This window comes from Ananas comosus, linkage group 14 (assembly GCF_001540865.1).
Source record: "Ananas comosus cultivar F153 linkage group 14, ASM154086v1, whole genome shotgun sequence".
In the NCBI taxonomy this organism is placed as follows: Eukaryota; Viridiplantae; Streptophyta; class Magnoliopsida; order Poales; family Bromeliaceae; genus Ananas; species Ananas comosus.
The window spans coordinates 6,263,981-6,277,254 of record NC_033634.1 but is presented as its reverse complement, the minus strand read 5'-3'; the positions used below and the strand labels follow the sequence as shown (position 1 = coordinate 6,277,254).

Sequence of the window (13,274 nt, the reverse complement as noted above, 5' to 3'; positions counted from 1 at the left end):
CAGGCGAGGCAACCGGTCCCTGGCATTTGAGACCGGTCCCCGAGCGCGTCTGCGCGGGGAGAGATCGGTCCCGCGCAGGGAGAGACCGGTTCCCGAACGTTGGATTTTCGTGGGCAGGCTGAGAGACCGGTCCCAGGTCGAGGNCTATTTAGAGTAAGATCAATATCTCTAATCTTAAATTCAAGTTTTTTATCATCATTTTTTATTAGATTTTTATTTTTAGCTGTTCATTTTTAGACCACTCGTTTGATAGGTAAATGATGTCGAAAAATTATGAAATTTAGTTTTCAAATACTTTCAATAGTGTAGATCAAGTCTAACGGAGCCGATCATCGATTTGGAAGCCGCATCATTGAAAGCAACTTGGTCTCCGTGCTACCGATAGTATACCAACCTAGCTCTATATAAATATATGTGTTATTTGAATCCTGTTAATTTTTTTTTTTATTTAACTTTTAAACTTTCTTATATTAGTATTATATGATATATATAGTTGTTATTAAAAACCTTTTCTGATAACTTTTTCTTAATACTTTTAATATATTTGTATAATATATATAAAGTATAAAAAAAAATTAATACAAAATATGTTGGGTCATACTGGCCCGGTGGCACAGCCTGCCTCATGTGCGGGCCGCCAGCCGATGACGTGCGGCCTAGCACTGCCAGCCCCCGAGAGGAGGGCCGTGCCGGGAGTGGCCGTGGGCCGCATGCTCAGACCCCAGCACGGGCCCCTATCTGGTTAGCATTTTCCAGTTAAATATTTATCCCGCACAGCGTACCGGTTGTAGTCTTATTTACTACTGCACGCGCGGGCGCTTCAAATTAAACACCGAAGCGTCCATTTTGATTCGTTTCGAGTCGATTCGTCCCCCAGCTCGCGATGGGCCGGATCGCGGTGGCGGCGGCGGCGGGCGCGTGGGCGATCCCCATCGCGATCTTGGTCGATCGCCTGGTCCCCGATCCCTACATGGTTCGATCCCCAATCCATTTCCTTCTCAAATCCCTTTTTCTCTTTCCTTTTTTCTTCCTTTTCTCTTTTTTGGGGATTCTGTTGTGATATGCGCTGCAGGTGTTTGTGTTAATTCCTCTGTGAATCCGGATACCTTATCCTTGAATTATCGCTTTTTTATCTTTTTCTGGGGGTGTCGTCGGAATGCAACGTAGGTGTTTGTGTCAATTCCTTTGTGAATATGGTTATCTTATCGCAGTATTGTTGTTGGTTTTTTCCTTTTTTTTGGAATTTTTGGAATGCGCCATAGATGGTTGTGCTAATTGCTCTGTGAAATTGTTTTCATTGTTGGGACCAGGATGAGATATTCCACGTACCGCAGGCGCAGAGATATTGTGGAGGGGACTTGCGATCTTGGGATCCCATGATCACCACTCCTCCGGGACTGTGAGTCTAAATTCCCAAACTTTTTGATCTGCATCTGTCTTTCATAGAATAGGAAATGAGAAACCTTTATTAATGTTTTGCTTTTCTTTTTTTCGGGGGGTTAAAATGTATCGATGTTGAAATGTAACCCTGCAGCTTTACTTTTTTGATTGACACCCTCACGGAAATTTGGTTGTTTTGATTTGAGTTATTTCTGGGGATTTTGTCAAACTTTAGCCCCCAAACTTTTAGTCAAGTTTCATTTTGGTCCTCAACTTAAGTGCGGCATTCGATTTTCTGAACTTTCGAATGGGTATAATCATTGTCCTGATCTACTGTAGAAGGAGCATTTCTTGCCTACACAAAGTGCATCTTTCACATCCATCATGTGCGACTCACTTATTTGTCCTCTATCTTATCTCATATAGTCATATGTCAATTCCAGCAACGCCTAGAGGGTGTTTTCATATGTCAATTCCAGCAACGCTTAGGAGGTGTTTGGTTGTATGTGAAACTCTAAAAAATAGTTTTCTATAGAAAAAAAAATTTCGGTGAGAAAAAATTTTTATGTTTTGTTGTGTTTGCTTTGTACAGAAAAAAAATATTTTCCATCAATATTTGTTTGGTTGAAAGGAAAAAATAATCCACATTTGTTTGGTTCAGTGAAAAAAAAAATGAAGAAAAAAAGTTTTACGCAGTTTGAGTTTCCGTTCTCCATCGAAAATCGGTGGCAAAGGAAAACACTTCAATTTCCTCAAATCTGTAAAAATAGTTTTCCGAAATATTTTTTTACGACTAAGGGTCTGTTTGGTCAACGTAAAACTGTGAAAAATAATTTTTCATGAAAAAAGATTTTCAGTGAAAAAAAACTTTTACTTTTTGTAGTGTTTGATTTGTAGTAAAAGAAAAATAGTTTTTCATCATGGTTGTTTGGTTGAAATGAAAAGAAAGGAAAAGATAAATAAAAAATTATTATATATATATATATATATATATATATATATATATATATATATATATATATATATATATATATAGTGTGGGGCTACTANTATTATATTTATTGATATATAATAATTATCATACTATATATATTAGGAAAAATGAATGAAAAAGATGCATATATTTTTTTTGGTCATTTGAAAAATTAAATTTTTTTTATTATAGATATATTGTATTGTTTAACATGTATTAAAATCAATGCAATATTACAATATTATAGTTTATTAATAGATAATATGTGAATTAAAAAATATATTAAATTTATATGAAATATATATTAATATTATCATATTACAAATGTAGTGTATATTTAATATTATTAATTAATTTTTATAATAGTGCAACCAGAACATGGCTCTTGGGTTGGGTAACTTATGTGGTTCACGAGGTTGGATTGTTCACGAGGTTGGATTCTTTCTCGCGGACCCCGTGAGGTTTTTATGCATAGACTCTGTACGCTGCATTTTTAGGGAGTAAAAGTTTTCGTTTTTTGCTCGATTTGAGTGGAAAAACGAAAAGGTCGATTTTTTCGAGAATATGTGAAGTTATTTTACGAAAATCTCTTTTACAAGCAACCAAACAATTGGGAAATTTTTTTTTTTCAAACTGAAAATAGTTTTCAACCTACTTTTACAACAAACCAAACACCCCCTAAACAAACACATGGAAAACAAATTTTCAAGCCAAAAAGTAATTCTCGATACATTTTACGACCAACCAAACACACCTTTAGAGTTGCAGCCTAGCTTTACTTTTATTAGAAATTAAATGGTTGGATTATTTGAAGTACGGATGCACCAGGTGCATAAAATAATTCTTTCTCTAACCAAACAATGATTGTAGGGACTGAAGAAAAACAATTGTAAAAGTTTGGGGTGTCGAATTTTAGACCTAGAATTTAAAGGCCAAAGTGAAACCTGATTAGAAATTTAGGGACTAGTGGTGCAATGCACCCAATTTGATAGTGATTTACCAACTTGAATGATTTTATCACTTTTATATGCAAAGGAACTGCAAGTTCCATTAAAGAGTTTAACTGTTACTAGCATTTCTGGAAGAAGTATATATATAGAGAACAGGGCTGCTGTGCTATTAAGAGCATAGTAGCCCTTGTGCTTTTAAGTTCCTAACCATCCATCAATCTTATTTCTCTCTCAATTTTTCATATCTCTCTCTCAATTTCTCTTCTCTCTCTCTCTCTCTCTCACTCAGTTACTCTTCTCTCTCTCTCTCTCTCTCTCTCCACACGCCCAGCCCTACCATTACCTTACCCCCAACCCCTCTACTTCCCCCTCCCCTTGGTCCCATGCAGGCCGTCGCCGTCATCGCCCCCTTCCCTGTGGCCACCGCTGTCTTTGCCCCTTCCACCTCCCCCGCAGATCTCTTTCTTCTTGGAGGGCAGCCACTGTTGCCCCCCTCCCCAACCCAACCCCTATTCTGCCGGCAGCGGCACGGGTTTGGGTGGGGGAGGGGCGACGATAGAGGCGGCCCGCGGGGGAGGGATGGGATGGTGGAGTGGATGGCGGAGGCAGAGGCGGAGGAGACGGTGGGGGTGGGGGAGGTGGTGTGGGGGCGGCGGCATATGGTGATGGGGGGGTTTGTTGATGGTGGTAGGTAGGTTGAGATGGATGTGATGGTGGTGAAAAGGGTGAGGGAGATAAGAGAAATTGGAGAGAAATTCAAAAAGAGAGGAAATTAAAAGAGATGGTGAAAAAGAAAGAGAATAATCCTAGTCATCCATCAATTTGATGGATGGCTACGAACTTAAGAATTGATGGATGGCTAGGAACTTAGGAGCACAAGAACTGTTGTGCTTCCTATAGCACAGCAGCCCTGCTATATATATATATGAGTTGAGCTAGAATATTATCGATTGCAAATGAGTTTCGTTGCTATCGATTCGTTGTCGATGATGGGGCCTTTAAATCGACAATTGACACTTATGAACATGATCTAAAGCACTTGTAGTATTTAGAAATCAAATTTTAAATATTTTCAACATCATTGACCTAATGATCAAAGGGTTGCAAATTTTGTAATTTTAATGGTCGATATGAGGGGTTTGCTAGTTTAACGGTGTAAACAAATTTAAATAAATTGAATTTTGGCTAGATAATTCTTTAACCTATTTAAAACAAGATCAAGACTTGATCTTGATTGCAAGAATCCTCTCATTACTTTTTGAAGATTATTTATTTTGAGCTGTTCATTTTTATGTCCGCTTGATGCATAGAGAACAATATCGGAAAAACATAAAATTTGATTTTTAGATACTTCAAGTGGTGTAGATCATATCCAATAGTGCTGATCGTTGATTTGAAGGCTCCATCATCGAAAACAAATCAGTAGCAACAGAGCCCGTTTGCTACCTATAGTATTCTAGCTCAACTCATATAAGAGAGAGAGAGAGAGAGAGAGAGAGAGAGAGAGTTATAATGCACGTGCAATGCACATCATATTAGTAAATTAAATTAAATTTAAGTACGAAATTTAAGTTAAAGTAAATTATGAATCTATATTTTGAATTTAAATGGTTATTAATGGCATGCGTTTTATTTTTCAATTGATTTCTTTTATAATGTTGATTTGTTTTAATCATGTTTCCAATTTAGTTATACTGTGAATATCTTTTATGTGTTCATTAACATACAAATTTTTTTTTTTTAATGTAACCCAACTTTAAAATTTAAAATTAAAATTTAGATTTAGATTTAAATTTATGAATCAAACTCAAAATTTAAAGTTTATTTTGAATCAATTANCGTTTTATTTTTCAATTGATTTCTTTTATAATGTTGATTTGTTTTAATCATGTTTCCAATTTAGTTATACTGTGAATATCTTTTATGTGTTCATTTAGATTTAAATTTATGAATCAAACTCAAAATTTAAAGTTTATTTTGAATCAATTATTTGAATTTAAACAATTGTAGATTTGATAGGTGTTTTTAAATCATTTTATTTTTCAAACGTGATTTGCTTTTTATTAGTTTTTTTTTTTATGTGTATAGAATATTCTTTTAATCTATCGAGGATTCCGTCGATCAACTAAAAATTTTCTATCCGCTTTTATATATATATATATATATATATATATATATATATATATATATATATTCAAGAAATGGTTGAAGGGCATAAGTGATAGCACGGACAAAAGTGAAACAATTCTAGAAGTTCAGGGAGTCGAATGTCAAATTTAAAAGTTCTAGAAACAAAGTGAAACTCGACTGAAAGTTTGGGATGTAGCAGTAGATGAATACCGAATATTTCATTTGATAGCAATTTAATGGCTATAAGACCCCATTTCATAGTAACTTTAGTGGTTCTAACTCCCCATTTGGTAGTAATTTAATGGCTCTAACCGTTTTCCACTTTTCGGCAGCGGAACTGCAGGTTCAGTTAAATGGTTATAGCTATTGCCATTTCTATGAGGAGAACGGTGTATATGCTAGAAACTAAGAATTTTTTTGAGGAGAACGTTGTATATGTTAGAAAATAAGTAGTTTAATGGAATCTGTGAAATTGAGGTTCTGCAGGAATATATTTCAGAATAAATTGCATAAATATCTCTTTATATTCTGATTGATCACATCGTTATAGGACTGCTATATGTTATGCATGAGTGATTTAACATCAATTGTTGCTTAGAGTTCTACTATTTCACAATTTTGCAGGTACTATGTTTCACTTGCATATGTTGCTTCTTTGTTTCCAGGCATGTGGTTGATTAATGGAGTGCAGTCGTTGTCCCAACTTTGTTCTACTACCATCCTCCGATCGACTAATGTCGCTCTGACAATCATATGCAGCATACTTGTTCATGACCTTCTTGTCCATTTGAGGCCAAGTATAGGCGAAAGGAGGGCGAGTTTTTATGCTATTTTGATATCTTTATACCCTGTGCACTGGTTCTTCACTTTCCTGTACTATACGGATATAGCTTCACTCACCGCTGTTCTTGCAATGTACTTGGCTAGCCTGAAGAAGCGATTCTGGGTCAGTGCTATTGTAAGCATTCTATCACTCTGTACATTTGCAAATCACAATATTGTGACTCAGACCTTGAACTTTTCACTGAAAGTTGGTTTTTCAACTTTCCTACATTTTGCATTCGTATCTTTGGCCTTGTTGCGCCCACGTTGTCCATACTTGATCCATTTGTTATAAACAGCCATTTTAATCCTAGCAGCAAGCTTTAAAGTGTGGCACGGGGCGGCACATACCTTGCCACCAAGAAGGTGGCACGGTACAGGGGGGTCTCGGACCCCCCTCCGTGCCGCGGTACGCAGCGCCGTGCCGCACGAGACAGAGCGGCACTGCGCAGTGTGCCACGGCACAGTGCCGTGCCGGCACTGTGCTTTTTTTTTTTTTCCTTTTGTTTTTGTTTTTCTTTTGTTTTGTTCTTTGGGATATCCAAAGCATTCTGGGTACTCCACGCCCTCCCAAAAACATTACAATCGAAAATTTACTTATTAGATAAGTCAAAAAAATTATAATTTAATTTTTTTGTTTATCAATATACGGACAAAAGATTTGTCCGAGCCCTCCGCTTCCACCACAGATATCTATTTTTTCTTCACAAATTATTTTATCAAAATTTGTCGCATTGCCAAATTTTTGGCGAATTAAGGGAACAACATCGAACTCAATAAACAAATTTTGAGCCACATCAAACATAAAAATTTTATTTTTGCGCTAGAAGATTGAAAATGCTGATAAAATTAAAAGTTAAATTAAATCAATTGATACTTAAATTTATTTAATTTATTTGTCATATAATTAATTGCTTAATTTTTTTGATAGATCTACTAATTTTTTTGAAAAAATTAATTAAAAAATAATTTTTTTTAAATACTTTTTAAAATAANTTTTTAAAATTATTTTTTTATATTTTATAAAAGAAAGATTGTAATATGGTCAAAAGAAATAATGAAAAAAAGATATCTTTGCATTTTAAAAATTCTTACATGTAACAATTTCTATTTTGCATCAGTATAATTGTACTTTATATACAAAAAAGCTTACAAATATGTTAATTAATGAGTATAGTAAGCTATACATAGCAAATATTCATAATTATTTGATTAAATCTTTCAAAATAACATTATAAGAGCTTATTAGAACTAAAAAAATTGAAATAAGTCCGTGACAAAGCGTTCCAGTAGGAGGTTATGCATATCCATCGGCATGCAAGCGTACCATATGTCGGCACGGAAGCGTGCCGGTGCCATACCATGCCAGACAGACATCGGCACGCTCCCGTGTCACGGCACTTTAAACCTTGCCTAGCAGTTGATTTTTTTTTTTTTTCCTATAGAATTGTTATTTATACCTAGCGCATGAGTCTTTGTTCTGATGTATTTTAGCTAGTCTCGTGCTAGGGCTAAATTTGTCATCTTACATTCTTACTGCCAGGGCTAAATATGTCATCTTACAGGAAATATATATTATAGCTAGAGTCTTGTGCCAGGCTAAATTCGTCCTCTTACAGGAAATGAGTCTGGTGCGGAGCATGTCACGTAACAGATATTAGGTTTTCTTTTGGACAGTTAAACGGGTTTTGGGCAGTGATTGCAACACGTAAGAAAGTTTATGAACTAAATTATCCGAGTGAAATGTCCACAGACAGTCGCGATATTGTGGAAATTTGGGGATCATCTGTACATTTTAACCATCTTATACAACAGCAATCAATGTAGTCTGTTTGCAGCTTGGATGTCACACTTTAATTCATTTATCATGAGTTGTTTTTCCTTTTACGCTGCAATATAGTTTTGTCAACAGTTAAGATTATACATGGTGTTTTTAATTGAATAGAGATATTATGCCAGTATTTTATGGTTGCATGATACTTCACTGGTATCTATAGTCAAATAGAATATTTGATAGGAATTCCAGAAAGGAATAAAACTAGGAGGTATAAAAATTTATGCCTGGTTTAATTTTTGAGCAAACACTTTTTAGGTAGTTTGAGCTATTCAATCTTTCCTTATTACCAAGCATGTGACAAAGCTTGCTTTCTTCTTTACTTTATCTCAACAATGTTGTGATGCAGCGGTGATACTCTTCCAATGATATTTTTTACTTTATATGTGCATTCTATTTTCTGCAGCTCGGAGCTTTGGCGATACTTTTCCGGCAGACAAATGTTGTATGGGTGATATTTGTAGCTGCTAATGGAGCTATCAAATACGCAGAGGACTTCTATGAAACTAAGAGTTTTCCAGGGGAGAATGAGCAATTAATCCAGGAGGAAAACAATTTACTAACTAACAAGAAAAGAACTTCAACTTTTCCAAGTTTGAGGAGAAGAAAAATGAATAATTCTGCAAATACCAATAAGCTGCGTAGTAGTGAATCAAGTGGATATTCCCATTTTCATTCCCCGGGTAGGAACTAGTCAAAATGTTACTTATCTTTGTCTATGATAAAAAGTTCAGCAACAATGTTTGGTAAACTATTATTAATCGCTTTCCTTGATGTTTATTTGACATCGAATAGAATTATCTTGCAGGTATTATTATTGAAATACTCGATATCACCTTGAAGTTATGGTCTTTGAAGTGGAAAGTCTTGATTGCCTTTGCGCCCTATGCCATGATTCTAATAGCATTTGCGGCCTTCATTATTTGGAATAGGGGCATAGTTCTTGGTATTTATTTTTAGCTGCCACCTTTTAAATTGTCGTGCTGCACTAGAATTGAACAAATTCTTATTGTTTTAGAGAAAACAAGCTTTACAATTTGTTTTTTTTGCAATGTTGCAGGTGCAAAAGAAGCTCACGTGGTTTCTCCACACTTTGCACAGTTGTTGTACTTTGGTCTGGTGTCAGCTGCGGCCCTAGCTCCTTTTCATTTTACTCCTCACCAAGTAGCAAAGTTATGCCAATTATTTAAGCGTAACAAGGTTCTTGGCTCTTTTCTAGTTTTCGCAGCTCTTGGCACAAGTTGTATAATTGTGCACTTTTTCAGGTCAGAGTTTTATTTTGAAACAGGACTTTGATCTTGTTTGGATTCGTAAAGCAATAGCTGATTAGGAGACTTGGCTCTTGGATGGGCTCTTTTTAAGTAACATGGAGTCAGTAAATACCAAAAATACAATAATAGATAAAAGTTTGGGCTCATGGTGACGGCATATTAAATTTTGAACAGTGTCAGAGGTAAACACACAAGATAGAATTGACAGGATAGACGGAGAATTTCATAAATATTATAGTATTTAATGCTGAAGCTCATTGAACCTTTCCTATACTCACATAATAAAGCTTCGAGCAAACAATAATTCTTTGAACCTATTTTTGGGAAGGGGAAAAAAAAACAGTAAACATTAATTTTGTTTTATTCAGCAGGATGCTGCAATTTCTGGCTGAAATCTCTTTTATTGACTTAATATCTGTGGCACTCCTTATGACTAATATATTCATTAGAAACTTCAATCGTGGACATTTTCATCCAGGAAAAATGTATTTTGGTCTAAATATGGAAAACCAAGAATGTTGATAAAGTTGTGTAGTCCAAAAATAAATTAACGTTTTTTTTTTTTTTTTTTTTTTTTTTTTTTTTTTTTTTTTTTTTTTCAAATGGTCTTGTTGAATTATATAAATGCCATGTGAAATCTGGGGTTTTGATTGAGCTTTATCCTTGTTGTTATCTCATACATACTAAATGTTCTAGTTCCCATTCAGATGGACCTGAAAAAAGTGAGCCTTTTTTTTTTTTATTGATTTTATGATTTCTTTATATTGTGCTTGCAGTATTGCTCATCCATATCTTCTAGCCGATAATCGCCATTACCCTTTCTATATCTGGAGGAAGGTTATCCAAGCACACTCGACAATGAAATACATCTTAGTCCCTCTTTATGTCTACTCATGGTTTTCTATCATTACAATTTTAGGTGAGTAATAGAAGCCTAACCACTTACTGATCTGATTTATCCCCTATTCAGCTTATTATTTTGCTTCTTCATGTTACAGGAGAATCACAAAAAAGGGCTTGGGTGTTGTCTTTTGTTCTCTGCGTCGCACTAGTTCTCATCCCCGCTCCACTGATTGAGTTCAGATACTTCACAATCCCTTTCTTTTTACTAATTCTCCATTCCCCAGCTACCGAAAATAGTAAGTGGCTGGTCTTGGGGCTTCTGTATGCTGCTGTGGATATTTTCACAATGGCTATGTTTTTGTTTCGTCCATTTCGTTGGGAACATGAGGCTGGGGTGCAGAGATTTATGTGGTAGTTTGCTATGCTAGTCCATCACTTGGTGCTCTTGCATAGTAATGGTTGCAGTACTGTTGCATTAAAAGAAAATGTAGAAGATATATTTATGTTGTCAATTTTATTTACTTTGATCCATGCAGGAGGTAGAATTGTTTGTCGGTCATAGGAAGAATTTTCCTTTAGATTTTTTTGTTTTCCCTATCTGTAGCTTGTAATTATTAGCGATCCATTTTGCTTACTATTCAATCCTAATGTTTGCGCTGTGATGTTTCTTCTTTGGGCTTTTTTTGCATTTAGCCTCCTAACAAATTTTTATTTTAAGAATAGCCCTATCAAAATTTAATTTATAAAAATGGTCTTGGGCCTGCCACGCAGGCGCCACGTCAGCGGCACGCAGGTAGGGCCGGGGCCAGTATGTTAAGTTAAACACGGTGAACCATTCACCGTGTTCAAACACGGTGAATGGTTCACCGTGTTTCATATTTTTATTCCTTTTTTTTTCCCTTTTTCAAAAATCCAAATCCAGAATTCGAAAATCAAATTAAAACCCAAATCTGACGGATTTTAAAAATTTATACTCATGTCCGACCAAAAACTCGAAATCCGAATCTGAATCCAGCGGATTTTAAAAATCTATAATGTTGGATAAAGATCTAAGAAATAAAAATTATTAAATATTTTATATATTGTATAAATAAATAAAAAAAATTATGTATATATATAATTTATTCGGGTTTGGGTTCGAATAATATTTCAGATATCCATACCCATTGACATTTCTACTCTCTATTCCTTTTTTTAAATATTTATATTATAAAAAATACGTATTAGCTCTAAACACGGTGAACCATTCACCTTCAAATATTTATATTGTAAAAAATACGTATTAGCTCTAAACACGGTGAATCATTCACCATGTTTAGAACGGTGAATGGTTCACCGTGTTTAACTTAACTACCGCCTCCAGTCCTGCCCGCGTGGCGCTGACGTGACGCTTGGGTGGCAGGGACAGGGCTATTTTTGCAAATATAAATTTGCTGGGATTATTTTTAAAAATAATTTTTTTCAGGGGTCCAATTGCAAAAAAAGCCCTTCTTCTTTTCCTAGTGTCTTGTTCTTCTCATGTTGTGATTTCGTGGTTGGATTAGTGTGTGTATATCAACAAGTTAGCAGATGTCTTGTGAGATTGAAGTTCACTAACCTAAAGCTCTTTATAAAGCCCTTAAGGAGGGCTAATTTGAAGTCAATGGATCTGTGAGAAATATACCATATTTTTTCTTTTGAAATCTTGATCCAAGGGATGATAGACTCGTTACAAATACAGAAAATATACTGTCCATGCAGGCAGAGTCTTTCTTATATTTACCGGCATCACACATAGTACAAGTCACAATCACATCCATTAACAATTGCACATTCACAACAGTACATTACAAGATTTGCAACATTTCATAATTAAAAGTTGAAAGTGTTTTCCATTTGGAAACTTATTTTTGAAATACTAAACTCACGAAAAGGCAAATTTTTTTTTAAAAAACTGTTTTCCACATGGACACCTTTTATTATCTTTGAAAATGAGCTACCACGAGGGATAGAAAATTATTTTCATAAATCCACATGGTGCTTACAAAATAGATTTATTTAATATTTCAAACTCAAAGTAAAATCAGAACAAAACCAACAAGAGTTAAGTTGAACCACATAAATAGTTTGGATTATTTATCAATAAAAAATGTGTAAAGTCTAGAACCAAAATACTACCGGGATAGGACCTCTATCGCTTGCTGGTTACGTCTTCACGCCTCGTCCCGACTCGTGCCTCCAAAATTATCTGAACTTGGGGGTGAGGAACCAACAAGGGTCTCCTAGGGGTACCGCAAGCCAACGAGGGCGAGTGTACTCACTGGTAACCAACTAGGGGTACCGCAAGCCAACGAGGGCGAGTGTACTCACTGGTAACCAAAAGTATAGCTGTGAAAGGTAATACAGTAGGTCAGTAGCAAAGTAAAAGATGAAGCAAGATGCATCTACAGCTACCACTACTGTAAGTAAAATGTATCAACCGGACAATAGTCCCAAAGTACCCAATTAAAATCCGCCGTGTCGATCTAAAGACTTAAGGTAAGTGCCACGCCATTCTAAATGACGTATACCCCTAGCATAAGCTTCTGGGCTTACGGGTTGGCACTCCCAACCATTATTTCGGAAAAGAACATCGTTGCGGTGGCCAAACTATTAGTGTACGTGAATTGCGCACGAGGAATGGCGATAGATGCAAATATGATCAATAGTTGTCGGCGAATAGCCAACAATCAAAACCCTCAGGATATACCGACCGAATAGTCATCAAACAACAGGAGTTATAGAACCGACCAACTAGGTCACAACGAAAGTCGCAATCCACAGGTATAGTAAATAACCGCTCTACTTCTAGATCACAATAAGTGAATATGAAAATAAATAAGTAGAGCAATATGCAACAGGGTCGTGTGGTGTCAGGCTCAACAATCACAAGTAATGCAAGAAGTATAGAAAGTGAAGGTGGAGGGAACATCAGCGAGCGTGCACCACTAGACCGACTTCGGATCGAAGTACCCACCTGTATCTCTATCGCGTCTGTCCCTATAATATGCAAGGTCGTCGACCAGACCTACAAAGGGTCCATAGAGTCAGAG

The 13,274-nt window shown here is 35.8% G+C and overlaps 1 protein-coding gene across 5 annotated transcripts; it reads left to right on the top strand.

Moving 5' to 3' along the window:
• LOC109720808 (dol-P-Glc:Glc(2)Man(9)GlcNAc(2)-PP-Dol alpha-1,2-glucosyltransferase) lies at positions 790-10,874 on the top strand. Of its 5 annotated transcripts, none has more exons than XR_002219062.1 (8): positions 790-973; positions 1,311-1,399; positions 6,058-6,391; positions 8,496-8,772; positions 8,898-9,035; positions 9,150-9,289; positions 10,137-10,279; positions 10,359-10,491. XR_002219062.1 is itself a non-coding variant. In XM_020248134.1 (8 exons), the coding sequence occupies exons 1-8, from the start codon at positions 884-886 to the stop codon at positions 10,616-10,618; spliced, it is 1,524 nt and encodes a 507-aa protein (XP_020103723.1). In that variant the 5' UTR covers positions 794-883; the 3' UTR covers positions 10,619-10,874. The 5 variants fall into 5 exon arrangements, 4 of the variants coding, with proteins under 4 accessions (XP_020103723.1, XP_020103722.1, XP_020103724.1 ...); XM_020248134.1 differs by having other exon boundaries at positions 794-973; positions 6,058-6,379; positions 9,150-9,354; positions 10,359-10,874; XM_020248133.1 differs by having other exon boundaries at positions 794-973; positions 9,150-9,354; positions 10,359-10,874.